Here is a 14,632-nt window from a genome sequence, read left to right as displayed (position 1 = left end):
GAGTGTGGTTCTGGACCGGGCGTTCTCACCTTGGGCTAGCCACACAGCGTCCCCGCGGCCCAGCCACACAGCGTCCCCGCGGCCCCTGCAGTGGAGCAACTTCCTGCCGCTGTGAGGCTCAGGCTTCGGGTGTCTCAACGTCCTCTGTTGATTTCCTTTATCCTGCCCACAACCCTTTATTAAACTCTCTTAAAAATCCACAATGGAATGTGTCGCCTGCTTCCTGCCTGAAGCAGGATGTAACTGTGAACGAGAGACAGCCCGTTCGAGTTTATGTTCTGGTGGGGAAAGCAGACAATAAATTAGCCAACAGACAAATAAGCAAGACAGTGTCAGAGACCAGCAAGCGACACGGAGAAATAAACAGGGCTTGAGACAGGTAGATGGCGCGGCCGACACTGGGTAGGCTTGCTGAGGAAGGCCTCGTGGGGGTCTTCAGGAAGGCGGCTCAGATGGGGGGCTCGTGCAGTCAAGGGGGCAGCAAAGTCCCTAAGGCAGGGAGGTGGAGGCCGCGTGGCTGGAGCAGCGTGCGCAGGGAGGCAAGTGGGAGAGAAGAGGTCTGAGATTCAGGTGAGGCCAGATAAGGAGTTTGGGTTTTCTCCAAACCACAAACATCCCTCGTTTGTTCATAAATTCATTCATTCATCCATCAAACTCACTAGTTACCACCTGCTGTGTACCTCGTGCTCACACGTGCCAGGCACACACAGGTGCTTCTTGTGAATCATCTCATTTGACTTTCAAAACAGCTCAATAGGAGAGAGATTATTTTTATGCCCATTTTAGAGTTGAGGAAAACGAAGTCCAGGTAATTAAGTGATTTGGGAAAGGTTACACTATGTAGTGGGCTGAATGTGTCTCCCCAAAATTCACATGTCGAAACCCTCATCCCCAAGGTGATGGTAGGAGGAGGCGCGGCCTTGGGAGGGGATTAGGTCACGAGGGTGGAGCCCCCCGCCCTGTCCCTGCCCTGTGAGCACACCAGAAGATGGCAGTCTGCGGCTCAGAAAGGGTCCTCACCAGACACCACCAGCTGGCACCCTGATCTCCGACTTCCAGCCTCCAGGACTGTGAGAAATAACTTTATGTTGTTTGTAAGCCCCCAGCCCATGATGATTTGTTACAGCCACCCGAACCCAGGTACAGCCCCTCGCCCCCTCCCAGAGGGGATGGCAGGTCAGAGGGCAGGCGCCCTCGGCCCACCTCCCCTCCCACCCCCGTGTCACAGGCTCTGACAGGCAGTGCCCACTCCCTGCCCCTCTCTCTCTCAAAGAGAGATGGCGGGTCCTTCTCTCCAGCAGCTGTCCTGGGGCAGCCTGTGAGAAGGGCTGGGGGAGGTGGGGGGCTCGCTGCTGCCCCCAGGCCCCTGCTCCGGCACCCCCGTGGCCGTGTCCCCCCAGCACTGGGTGACTGCGTGGGCCCAAATCACACCTGCAGTGAGAACCTTTCTCAGGTTGCTGAATTACCTGAATTTTGTTTTCCCCAATTCACAAAATGGACATTAACATAGTAACTCTCCTGTCTTCTTTTTGAGGGTCCCGTTGGCTGTCACCCCTCTCCTGTGTGGGCGGCTCAGTGCCTGCTCAGGAAAGGCCGGGGCTGCCCCCACACGGCCTCCCCACAGGCCGGCTCCCGGCCCTTCCTGCCCCCCGCCCCCCCCCCCCCCGGCTGTGACCTGAATGGGAAGCCAGGGTGGGACCCCAATCAGCCCCGTGTCCCCAGTCCTCGAGGCTCCGGGCCACCAACCCTCATCACCAGCTTTCCTTCCCACCCCGTAGTCGAGCCCAGCGTCCTGGTGCCAGGCAGCCCCAGCACCCGGGAGGAGACACGGCCCTAGACAAAGCCAAGGACGGAGCTCAGCCCGGGCGTCCTTCCCCCTGCGCAGGGTCCCGGCCCCCCTCATGGCCACGCTCACGCATGTGCCCAGGCTGAGGTGGGCGTGGGGAGCCATCGCCTCACTCGAGGGGGACGCTTCCCTCCCGCAGCCCTCGGTCCAGCCCTGGCTTCCTGCCCCTGCCACGGAGGAAGCGCTTCTTTCAGCAGCTACTGGTAATTGAGGGATGCAAGGAAGGAGCCAAAACAACAGAGAAGAGCTCAGCGCGGAGCTGCCCCCGCCTGGGCCTCCCCTCCCCTGCGGGGCCCAGCCCTGGGTAAGCAGCCTGGCATCCTGCAAGGCTGGCCTGGCCCGGAGCCAGCAGGAACAGGGGCAGAACCTCCCGCCCGGAAGGGGCCAAGGCGCAGTTTGGGTGCCTGGGGAGCCCTGGAGCTTTTCCTTCTGAAGGGCCAGGCGGGAAACAGGCACCAGTGAAGGGGTGGCTGTCGAAGGACGCTCACCTCAGAGTTGAAGACAACTAGGGGTGGTGGGGACCGAGGCAAACTGGACAGCCCCGCACAGGGCTGCTGCCGGCCTTCTGTGGCACCTTTGTGCAAACAAGAAAACGTCCACCTCTGGGGGGACACAGCCCTGCACCAGGGTCATGGTGTGGTGGGCAGCGAGAGGGCTGGGTTTTAAGTATCCCCTGCTTCCCCTCACCCCCACCTCTCTGCATGCAGGTCTTTGTGCAGCGTATAACCTGTGCAACTGTACACGGTGCACCTGGCCCCACATAACAGGGGCTACTCAGCTCCAGCCCTGTAGGAACAGGGGCTTCATGTTGCTGCAGCTTCTGGTTTTTCAAGGGCAGCTGAATATAGAGATCATGTGAAAAATCCTGGTTTTTAAATGTTGGCAACGAACTCACCGTGTGGGCCAAACAAAACCCCTCTGTGCTGATGGCGCCAAGGGAGTGCACCTCAGGCCCACCCTCTTGGTGCCTGCAGGAGGGGCTTCTCCTGCTCAGACGGCGCCCACCTCCCACAGGGGCGGGGCTGGCTCAGGCCACAGCGCCCTACCGGCTTGGGGCAGTGGATGTAGCGCGCCAGGCTGATGATGAGGTCGTGAGTGATGGGGTCCACCAGGTTGCGGAAGCTGGCGTAGCGATAGAGAACGTCGTCCAGGGAGGTCGACTCCATGCCCAGGTCCTGCAAGAGCAAGGGGTGCCCAGAGGTCAGGGTGACCGCCCCACCCACCTCGCCCGGCACCCCCAGGAGAAGCGGGCACAGGCCCTGGGTGCCCTGCTGGTGGCTCGGCCTCCCCTAGAGCCCTGGCAGGGAAGCGTCTGCAGAACTTCCCTCAGGGGCCTGGACGAGCCCCTGCCTGTTTCTCCTCTCTGCAAGCTGAGGAAGAGCAGGGCGGGCACGTGCAGGTCGGGTCTGTGGGCCTCTCCCGTGACAGCCCCCGGCCTAGTCTCTCCCGTTCCCGGAGGGTGAAGCCAAGGTGGCTTGCCACGGTGCCAGCGACTGCTTCGGGGGCAAACTTTGGAACCAGCATGCACAGCAAAACTTCTCTGCCTTGTGACAGGACTGTTTATCAATATATATTTGTGTTTTCCTCTTGCTTCTGAAGCTGTATTTACTGCTCCATCTGTAGATGATGCAACCTCAAGCGTCCCTTTGCCTTGGGGGCTTTTGCATTGTGGGCTGTAGGGAGAAGCTGCCAGCCGCCCAGAAGCAATCCGCCAGGACTCCCTCGGGAAGGCTGTTAGGTGGGGTCCCCTGATGGGTGGAGTCAGGGGCAGAAGCACTGGAGCAGAGGTCCCCAGCGTCTGGAGAGGGACAAGGGTCTGGGGGCTTCAGGACACACTGCCCCAAAGCATGGCATGTCGGCATCTGAGGAAACAGCAGAAGCAGGAAGGTCTCTGACCACCTTCAAAGGGGCCATCACAGGATTCTCTGACCTTCCTCTAAGGTGGGTCATGAACCCCTGGAGCTGGAGGAGTTATCTGCCTTAGAGAAGTAAAGAAACGTGATTTGTCTACCCAGGGGGGTCGGACTAAACTCTGTGCCTCTCTCTGTGCAAGAATGTGGGCACAGCTCCTGCCCTCCTTCAAGCCCCTCCCCCAAACCCTGCCATCCCCGGGTGTGCGCTGTGGTCTCCTCTGTGGCAACTTGCGTAGACCAGGCAACAATGACATTCCCACCCGGAGAACAAGGGGTGCCCCTGGGTGGGCAGGGAAGGCAGGCCCACCGACCGTGTGCACTCCAGAGCTGCCCCAGCCTGGGTGGCCAGGGCCCAGCAACCTGGGGGTGGGAACGTGTGGGTGAGCAGCTGAGCTCCAGCAGGGGTTTGCTCCTTGTTGTTTAGATGGGATATTCTGATCTTTCCTGAACACCTTCCCCACGTGATCCAGACTCCCTGGAAGGCGGGCAGGCTGTGCCAAGGCCCACAGCTGCTGACTTCTCCAGCTGTCAGGATTTCAGGAAGGGTGGGGTGGGCCCAGGCCCCCGCCTGGGGCCTGTTCTGCACGGATCCCATCTGCTCTTATCTACCGCGGGGCGAGCAGGGCAGGAGGCGGGCGGAGGGCAGGGACTCGGCTCTGCAGTTTGGTGGCTGGCATTTCTATGAGCAAATAAAAAAAGGGTCTTTGCCAAGTGGATCTGGAGGGGCCAGGGCGCCCCGGCTTCTCTCCTGGGGGCAGCCCCTCAGAGCCCACGTGCCAGCCAGGTCCTACCTGCACGGCTAGGGGCACTCTGCTCCCTGCCCCTCGGGATAGCTTCATTCCCGCTTCAGTGAGGACACGAGGGGCTGGACTGGAGGGCTTTGTTTTCCACATGGCAGGAATGAACCTTGCAGGCAAACTGCCAGGTTCTCTGGCTGCCGACATAATTGCCAGGGACCTGGATCCGGGGCTCAAGGTCTGGCGTGGTGCAGTGGCAGGAAGCTTCTGCACTGGCTGCCGAGGTGTAAGCCCGGCCCCTGTAGCACCACGTATAACACTGGCCTGGGACCTCTGGCCCTGCCCTGTGTGTTCCACTCCTCAGCCAGTGCTGTGTCCAGAGGCGAGCCACCTAACATCGCTGAGCCTCAGTTTCCTCATCTGTAAAATGGGACAGTGAATCCAGCATCACAAGTAGGTGAGAGAAACACCACCAGGTAATACAGAGTCACCAGCAGGGGCTCCCCTGGGCCCACCTCGCCTCCATTTCTTTATTTCTGCCCCTTCCTCCTGGAAAGACCCCTCCTCCCCTTATGCACAGACCCATTTGGGAATGTGTCAAAAGCCACGACCTCTCTTCCTAGAAAAACACGGGGCAGGGCAGGGACCTTGGCACACGCAGTCCACGCTGGCCTTGTGGTCAGGAGCGTGTGCAGGAGCTGTGTGGACCTGCGGGATCCCAGGACACAAACCATCACCCAGGAACATGCAGAATCACAGCTGCACCCCCCGGGGCCGAGAAGAGGCTGGGAAAGTGGGAAGGCTGAAAGTCAAGGGCCCGTGTGGCCAAAGGGGCTGTGGCCTGGCATCTGGCTTCCCAGCCAGACCCTGCTTGCGGCTTGAGGCTCCCCTTCCCGGGGACAGGGAGGTGGGGAAGGAGGGCAGAAGAAGAGGGTGGAAACAGGGGTGGTTATTCCCAAGGTCAGAGGCTGGACTTGTGGCCACGGGGAGGAGGTCAGAGGGTTGGAATAGTGTTTCCTTTACAGGCTGTCTGCAAGCTGGGACACTCCTGCGTGGCTGTCGATGTGGTGTCAGCCTCTGTCCCTCCTCCGCTTTGCCCCTGTGTATCCCCTGCTGTGTGTACCCCTGGGACCTAGTGGTCTCCCCTTACGGCCATCCCTGCTGCCTGTCCCCAGATGGCCCTGGGAGAAACAGCTGGATTGCAGGTCCTGGCTGGAGCCCAGCTCACTGTGAGTCTGTGGGAAGAGAATTCCCACTTCCCTCTTGGGACCTCTTTCCCCATCTGTGAAATGGGCAGATGAATGGCACTAGTAGTTCGGGCTGTATCCTGAGATCTTGGAGCAAGGGTGGGCAAGAGCAGGGCGAGAGGAGGCAGCAAGGCCGCCAGCCACGCGCTCAGCGAGCAGCTCCTGGTTGCAGACAGACAGACACACAAGGCAGTTCTGTTGCCAAAGAAAAGCTTGAAGGGCCTGGACTAGAAGACCGCTCAGGTTTCTTGTGCTCCTACCAGCCCGCGTCACCTTCCCAGACACCCCCTCCCCATTTTGAGGCCAGGTGAGGCTGTCCTGTCCTGGAAGGACCAAGAAAACCACAGGTAAACTCAGAAGGCCGGGGCAGGTCTGAGAAGATGCTGAATGTTCTTCCCCAGAGCCACGCTGCTGCCAGCACCTCCGCCCGTCACCTGGGCGCCCAGCGTGGTGACAGCGGCTCCATCTCTCTGCAGTGCTGCCCCCTGGGTTCGTGCAGTCATTGCTTAGGAGGGGGAAGGACAGGGAGTGATGGGGGGGGGTTCTCACGAAGGCAGCTCTGGGTCACTGTGAGTCATGGCCAACGCCCTCCCCATGAATTCCAGCTGGGGTGGGGCTCCCCACGGTCCCAGGGCCGCAGCAGGGAAAACCAGACGGAGACTGGCCAGAGGCCGCTCAGACTGTATTGCTTTATTTCCCGATTTCTACCCCGCCTAGGTCCACAGGACGCTTGTGCAGTTTCGGGGCACTTCAGGTCCTGAGGACTTTGGCCACGTCTGGTCTCTTTGGTGTCGGCTCCATCCCCTCTCAAGCCAGTTTATTGGGTTGACTGTGTCCCCACCCACTGGGGGCCACTCACGGGGCTGGGTAAGGGAGGGGAGCTCACCAGACCCTCAGGAGTCACAGAAGGCTGCAGCCTGGGCCACAGCCCCAGGAAGGGACCCTCTCTGCCTCTGCACGTGGCGGGCACTGACACCGCCCTGCCCTGGCTCTCAGGACGGGGGGGGGGGGGGGGGGGGGACGTGAGGCCGGCTGCGCGTGTGAGGAACTGGGTGCAGATGTGGTCCCGACAGGCGCTAGCTGGTGGGGCTGGTTTGCCTCGCAAAGCACGAGGCATCGAGGAAAAGCCCATCTTCACTGTGGGTCTGAACCGCCACCACCTCTAGGAACCATCACGTGGCAGTTCCTCATCAGAAAGTCTGGGAAGACCAGCAGGTGCGCCTGAGTCACGGCCTGGCACTGAGTCACTCACGGCCCCCGGCTGGGCTGCGGACCTGCGGCCGACGCTGGCACGAGGCATCGCGAGGAAGTGGGCCCCACACGGCCGCAGCCCGGATAACCGGGTTTGGGGGTCATTGCAATGCGGCCAGAGATGGGGCCTGGGGCCAGGGGGACGGATTTCCAAAAAGTGAGTGGAGAGTCAGATGGGTGGGCTGGGGTCAGAAGAACATTTCTCAAAGTGTGGTCCAAAGACTGTGGGAGGAGCCATGGAAACCGTTTTAAGGGCACAGCGGGTCCTCCTTTCCCTCGAGACAGCTGTGTGGTGCCAGATTTTCTTCCATCAGACCGGCTGTCGCAAGACCTGAGTGCAGGGCAGCACCTCTGAGAGCCAGCTGCCTTCTAGGGGCCAGACACGAAAGAGAGTCACAAAAACGGGAAGCCACACCACTGCTCTCATTTAAGTTTTTTTCCTTTGGAAAATATAGTTATTTTTGTAAAAATTTATTCCTTCCACATGTGAACGTATTGATTTTAAATGAATGAATAAAGAAATCTTTAAAATCTCTTTGTTTTGACATCTGACACGGTAACTAGCGTTAGATATGTGATACCACCCACATAGAGAAAACCTCTTTAAGGTCTTCGATAATTTTAAACAGTATAAAGGGACCTTGAAACCAAAAAAACCTTGAGCCACAGGGTTAGAAGAATGAGGTCTTTGGGAGAAAGAGGCTGAGGGTGGGGAGCCAGGGTAGGAGCTGGGGACCCCCTGGGAAGGGCTTAGCTTCCCCAAGCTGTCCCTCGGGGTCCAGGGAAAACTGCTGACACACAGCTCTGTGGCCCGTCACCCTGACACTTTAGTGAGCTCCAGTGTGCAGACACAGTTCCGTGTGGCGGTGCTGAGGGGTCCAGAGGAGCCCGTGCCCACCCTGGTGTCCGGCAGAAGGAGGGACTGGGCCCTGGACTTTCCACCTAGTGAGCAAGGGCGTTGGGGAGCCAGGCCGGGGGACGAGGACCCCGTGCAGCGTTTGAGGGGACAACTCAGGAAAGCGGCTGGGGTGGAGCGTCCCTGGGGAATTTCGACATCTGCCTGAGAGCTGCTCCCTCCTCTTCTTAGTCTTTCTTGGCATAATTGGGGATTTTAGATCCGGGTCACTGCTATTAGTATTTTGTAAAATGTGAAGTGACCCCACTGATGGTGACACCTGGCCTTCTGCATTCGAGTTGCAGACGTATGTGCAAGGCACTGGCACCGAGTGTGTACACCCACGGCCCCTCCTAGTTCCTCCAGGCTCCCTTGACCTCGTGTCCCTGCACAGCCGAACGCCGCCCAGTGTGCTTCACCCCAGAAGGAACACACGATGGCTCCTTTCTGAGCTCCGGCCCACCTGAAAACTCCTCCCTGCTGATGTCACCGCTGAAGACAACCTGGCTCAACAGAAACTCCCTGCACAATGCCAGGGACACACTCCACTGCCCTCGGGCTTCCAGTCCTGCAGGTGCACTTTTGTTTCTTTAGCTGCTTTTTCAGCCCTGGTGCCCGTGGGGCTGTCTTGGCCTCTAACCCCCCCTGCTGTGTCTCCCGCGTCAGCACACTGTCCCCTTCCTGGGAACACCAGCTCAGCTCGCAGGGTGCCCATAAAGCACCCGATATCTTTACGGCAATCCCTCAAAGTCATCAAAAGGGCACCCCACTCACGACACCCCCAACTCCTAAATCCCCTCCTTGTCTCTCCTGCTGCCACCGGTCCCGAAGTCTCATCTCCACCCGCAAACCCCCCGGGCACGCAGCCCTGCGCTTCCTAGTACAAACCAGCTTAACTTCTCTGATCCAAAAAGCCCTGAAAAAAAACCAAAACCAAACAAACAAACAAAAAAAAAACCCCAGAAAATAAGAAGGGTTGGTGAGGATGTGGGGAAATTGGAACCTTTGTGCCCTGCTGGTAGGAATGCAAAAGGGTGCAGACACCATGCAAAATGGTACGGCAGTTCCCAAAACATTAAACATAGGGTTATCATACAATCCAGCAATTCCACTTCTGGAAATACATAACCAAATAAACTCAAAGCAGGGACGCAAACAGACATTTGTACCGCCATGTTCATAGCAGCATGAGTCACAATAGCCAAAAGGTGGAAGTGACAGACGCATGGAGCACGAAATGTGGTCTATCCCTACCATGGAATATTACCCAGCTTTAAAAAGGGAGGCAATCCTGACACCTGCCACCACGGGGACGAACCCTGAGGACATTATGCTAAGGAAAATAAGCCAGACACAAAAGAATGTATACGTGTGATTCCACTTACAGGAGGTCCCTGGAGTAGGAAATTCACACAGGTAGAAAGTAGAGCGGTGGGCGCGGGGGACTGGGGGCAGAGGGGAGGGGAGTTAGTGTTTACTGGGGAGAGTTTCCGTTTGGCCAGATGAAGGGAGTTCCAGAGGTCACCTGTACAACAAAGTGAATGCACTTAACACCACTGAGCTGTACACTTAAAAATGGCTGATAGTAAATTTTATGTTATGTGTGTATTTTATTCAATTTTTTAAAAAGGGCCTGGGTCGCAGCAGGCAGGCGCACATGCCTTGCTGAGACAGGGGGGCGCAGAGCGGGGCCTGTGCCACCGGCCTCTCTCCTGCCCTCTGCAATCTTGCCGCCGCGCCCAGCCGTGGGTCCGCTTTCTCTGGATTCCCTCCGGCGTTGGGGTCCCGCCCTCTGCAAACGCAGACCTTCTCCCAGCCTGGCTTTTCTTCAGGAAAACCGACACCAGCTCTGCGTTTTCCGTCTTTATCCTTTTCTGTATTCTTTGCATCACACACTTTCGTCGAGGGCTCGAGTGCGCCTTCCAAGCCACTGATGTCATGTTCTGCCACTGCCCCTGCGTCTCCAGTGAGGACCGCAAATCGGCTAGCGTCTCATTTCCTTGCCATTCTGATTTCGCTCATTAATCTCCCTTTTCATCTCATCCTGTTGGTTTTCCTTTCCATCTCGGCGTGGCCTCCTCTGGTGGCCTTTTGTTCTTTCCCCATGAAGTCCATTTCTTCCCGGACCCTGCCACAGCGCAATTTCGGAGTCGGGGTTCAGGCGTTCCCTCCCCACTCTCTCTCACCCTCGGCGAAGGCGAGACCGAGTGAGACCCACATCTCCCGGCACATCTGTCCCTGTCCTCATGGGCAGGAGGTGACTCCACCTCTCTGGTGCTGGCCTGTCCGGAGCCCAGCCCCGGGCTGCGTCTCGGGCACTGACTGACATGACTCTGACCTTGAGAAGGGACATCTTCACCCACCTCACGGCCTGGGTCTCTGACACTCCCAACAGTGGAGTCCACGGAAATCTGCAATATCATCTGTATGCCAGGACATTTCCTGTCCTCGGCCGAGCCCACCAGCCACGCAGGACTTCGGCTGCGTGGGGACAGCAGCCACGCTTCTGCGACTGCCCTCTCTTCCCTTCTTGCCGGCTGCTTTCCCGGAGCTGCTGCCTCCGAAGGGATGTGGGCAGAGGCGTGGGAGAGCGTGCAGGGAGGGGAGAGGGGAGGCAGCCCTGTTCCCACCCCCGAATCGTCACCTGCGCGGTCCCGGGCCAGCTGCCTGATGTTCAGATAGGTGAAGTCCTCGGATGGAGGCAAAGAGCTGCTGGCCGCCTTTCCTCGGGAGGTCTCAGACTCCGGAGGGGAGCTTGGATCGTGTCTCTCTTGGACCGGTTCCATGTGTCTGGCAGTGAGAGGAGGTTCCTCTCAGACTGTCCACCTGTCTTTGTTTTCAGTGTTCCCAGCACGTCCCAGCGTGTTCGTCTGTTTCTGGTGTGTCTAGGTGTTTCGGGGGAAAGCTGGGAGCAGCCGCAGAGCAGGCTGCCAGGCAGGCTCTATTTTAAACCTCAGCTCCCCTTCCCGTTTAGACTCATTTGAAACCCCGTTCCCAGAAGGAAGGCCCCGCGGGAAATCAGCTCGGTTTGTCTCTCTCCTGCAGGCGTGACTCCACAGTTTCTGCCCCAGCAGAGCCGGGGGACAGGCAGGCAGCAGCTCTGAATATTAACCAGCAAAGGCAGACAGCGTCAACATCGAAACCGCAAGAGCCCGCCTGTGCAAAACTGCTTAATGAGGTTGTAATCAAACGCAGTCCGCCAGAAGGAAATTAGAGTCCAGGGGACAAGCAGGAAGCGGAACGGCGCCCTCCTCCTGCCTCTGAACATCCTGGGCTCCCGAGGGAGGGACACGCCAGGGAATTCCAGGCCTCAGCTAGGTGCCTGGACTCCGGCCCCCTTCCCTGTGGCATTCTGGCTTGTCGTGGGTGCGGGGGGACGACTCCCAGGGGAAGGAAGGGAAATGTCAGGTGCTGCTAGGGAAATGCAGCCCGAGGAAGCCACCAGGGAGAGAACACGGGACATCCCAGAGTGAAGGAGCCAGGTACAGATAAGACTTGCTTCTCCAGGAAGACAAAGGTCTCTTTGGAAGAGGGACAGAGTCATAAAGTGCCATGGGGAAGGGAGGGGACGCCCGGGGTAGACGCACGCACTGGATAGAGAAACGGATACAGGACGCAGATGGCTGAACGGTGGGTCCCAAAAGACACACACACACCTTGTTCCTGGAAACTGGGACTGTGACCTCATTTGGAAAAAGGGTCTTTGCGATGTGATTAGTTAAGGATCTTAAGATGAGCTCACTCTCGTTTACCCAGGTGGGCCCTAAATCCAAAACAGGTGTCTTACAGGAGACAGAGAGAAGACTGACCCAGAAAAGGAGGAGGCAGATGGGGGTGGTGTGGCCGCAACCACTAGAGGCAGGACGGGGAAAGGCCGGGACCCCCTGGAGCCTCAGGACGGAGGGCGGCCCTGTCCGCACCCAAATCAGACTTCCGTTCTCCAGAACTGTGAGAGACACGTTTTTGCTGTCCTAAGTCACCCTGTTGGTAGCACTTTGTTACAGCAGCCCTAGGAAGCGAACACACCGATGGGGACAGAGGTGGCTTTTCCCCAGGGGCACACGGGGCAAAAGGGGAAAAGATCAGGCAGGTGGGCTGGGCCTTCCCTCAGCTGGGGGCAACCAGGGCCCGTCAGGGCCGGAGATCCACGTGCTGCCTCCGCCAGCCCCGGGGCTTCTGCGGGTGTAGGCAGCCCGACACACGCCGCGCTGCTGGCTGCTCCCCGGGGTACAGTGGCCGTCAGAGACGCTTCCTGCAGGACCCCTCGGGGGTTCTCAGCTCAATATGAGAAAGAACATTTAAACACAAGGGGCGAAGGGCACGCGGACACATGCCACCGCAAGAACGAACCTTGAGGACATTAAGCTACGTGAAGTAAGCCAGTCACAAAAGGACAAAGACTGTACCATTCCACTTACAGGAGGGACCTAGAGTATTTAATCATTCAGTGTAGGCAAATGCATAAAGGCAGAAAGTAGAATGGTGGTTCCTAGGGGCTGGGGACAGGGGAGCGGGGAGTTAGCATTTAATGGGTACAAAGTTTCAATTTGGGGAGGATGGAAGAGTTCTCGAGGTGGAAAGTGGGGGTGGTGGCACAACATTGTAACTGTGCTTAATGTCACTGATCTGTACACCTAAAAATGGTTACACTGTTAAATTTTATGTTATGTGTATTTTACCATAATAAAAAAAAGTGGTGAGCGCAGTCATTGGAAATAGACAGGAATATACGAATACACACATCAGTCGGCACTGGGGCAGCGGGACTTATGTACCATGAGGGGAGGGGGCTACTGAGGGTCTCCCTCTGACTCCCTGGGGTTCCCATCACTGGCGTGGCCTGGGACGCGAGGTCCTGGCACCCAAGAGCAGGGCAAGAACTTGGAAAAGAAAAAAATCAAGCAACAAAAAGAACCGAATCCAGCGCTGAAGCCGTCCGGTTGCGGGAGGAGGAGTCTGGTGATGAGGGGCTGGGCGGTTGAAGGCTGGAGAAAGAGGAAACAAGTCACTTTACCAGAAGACACGGGCCGGGACCACCCTCCTGGGGGGTGCACGAGGGTGCAAAAGCAACTGCACCCGTGGGCTTTAGCCCACAAGGGTTAGACTGAAACAGGGAGATACTGAAGGAAATCAAGTCCAAATGACCTTAGGAATATATAAATCTGGCATTTCACACGTTAGTAATGTTTAAGAGGATCCGGCGTATCAGAGTATCTACCAGATTGGCCTTCCAATCCCAGTTCAAAGTGGATAAATGATTTTAAGCAGAACATGGAAAGAGGATTTGGCCAAGTTTGTAACAGTTCTGAAATGTTTCAGAGAACTTAATAGTCACCATATTTATAAGCTTAACTTACTAAATTTTTTTTTTTTTTTTGAGACAGTGTCTCATTCTGTTGCCTGGGCTAGAGTGAGTGCTGTGGCATCAGCCTAGCTCACAGCAACCTCAAATTCCTGGGCTTAAGCGATCCTTCTGCCTCAGCCTCCCCGTAAGTAGCTGGGACTACAGGCATGCGCCACCATACCCAGCTAATGTTTTCTATATATTTTTAGTTGTCTAGCTAATTTCTTTCTGTTTTTAGTAGAGACAGGGTCTCACTCTTGCTCAGGCTGGTCTCGAACTCCTGAGCTCAAAGGATCCACCCATCTCGGCCTCCCAGAGTGCTAGGATTACAGGCGTGAGGCACTGCACCCGGCCTTAACTTACTAAGTTTTAAGAACTGTTTAGGAACCTGGGAAAGTCCTGCTTTTTAGGATGGGCATTTATTAACTTAAGAAAACTGGGTATCTTAAGTTTATAAAAATCACTTCAAGATATTTAAAGAAATTTAATTACTTAAGTTATAAACCCTCTAGCCTTGAACACAATTGTTTAAATTGCTCACCAGATTTGTGAGCAGAATAATGAAACTGGTACATTCAACTTAAAAGCTCAAGGAAACACTAGGTTTAAATTTTTCCACTCATAAATATACATATACACAGGTACCTAATATACACATATACCTAAATGTGTGTGTGTGTGTATATATATATATATATATATATATATTTTTTTTTTTTTTTTTTTTGAGACAGGGCCTCACTCTTCACCCGGGCTGGAGTGCAGTGGTGTCATCACAGCTCACAGCAACTTCAAACTCCTGGGCTCAAGTGATCCTCCTGCCTCAGCCTCCCCGAGTAGCTGGGACTACAGGTGCGTGCCACCTCGTCCAGCTAACTTTTCTATTTTTTATAGAGACAGGTCTCAGGCTGGTCTTGAACACCTAGCCTCAGTGATCCTCCTGCCTTGGCCTTCCAAAGTCCACTTCAATATATTTTTAAATATACAATTTAATATAAAACGTATATATTAAATATATATTTAATATTAAATCAGAAAATCCAAGTAGTTGTAAATAGTTTGTGTGTTTGTGCATGTGTGCGTGTGTGCGTTCATGCCCCCAGAATAGCAAGGACAGGATCGGGCAGATGAGGGGGAGCCCTACAAAGTCCAGGGTGGGGAGCACTGGTGCATCTGGAGAGGGAGGACTACTGGGTTGAGAGTCAGGGGTACACTGCTCAGCCTTGGAAGACACCAAAGCAAAGCAAACCAGCGAAAGTAATAAAAGCAACTCCCACACTCCCATCTCCCCCAAAGAACACCCAACCGCACAGGAGCCCTATCCGAGGTGAGGCCTCCTCACCCTCCTGCTGGCTAAGCTAAGGTGGGCACTGCCCGGCCCTGGTCCCGTCTGGAGGCT

At 56.4% G+C, this 14,632-nt stretch overlaps 1 protein-coding gene across 1 annotated transcript in view; it reads right to left on the bottom strand.

The window, feature by feature from the left end:
- LRRC75A (leucine rich repeat containing 75A) overlaps positions 1–14,632 on the bottom strand; it is a 37,939-nt gene that overhangs the window by 7,900 nt on the left and 15,407 nt on the right. Inside the window, exon 2 of the mRNA XM_069483205.1 lies at positions 2,893–3,021. Within this exon, the coding sequence (XP_069339306.1) occupies positions 2,893–3,021 (129 nt within the window). The remainder of the gene's footprint in view (positions 1–2,892; positions 3,022–14,632) is intronic.

Source organism: Eulemur rufifrons, chromosome 9, assembly GCF_041146395.1.
Source record: "Eulemur rufifrons isolate Redbay chromosome 9, OSU_ERuf_1, whole genome shotgun sequence".
In the NCBI taxonomy this organism is placed as follows: domain Eukaryota; kingdom Metazoa; phylum Chordata; class Mammalia; order Primates; family Lemuridae; genus Eulemur; species Eulemur rufifrons.
This window is presented reverse-complemented; position numbering and strand designations above follow the sequence as displayed.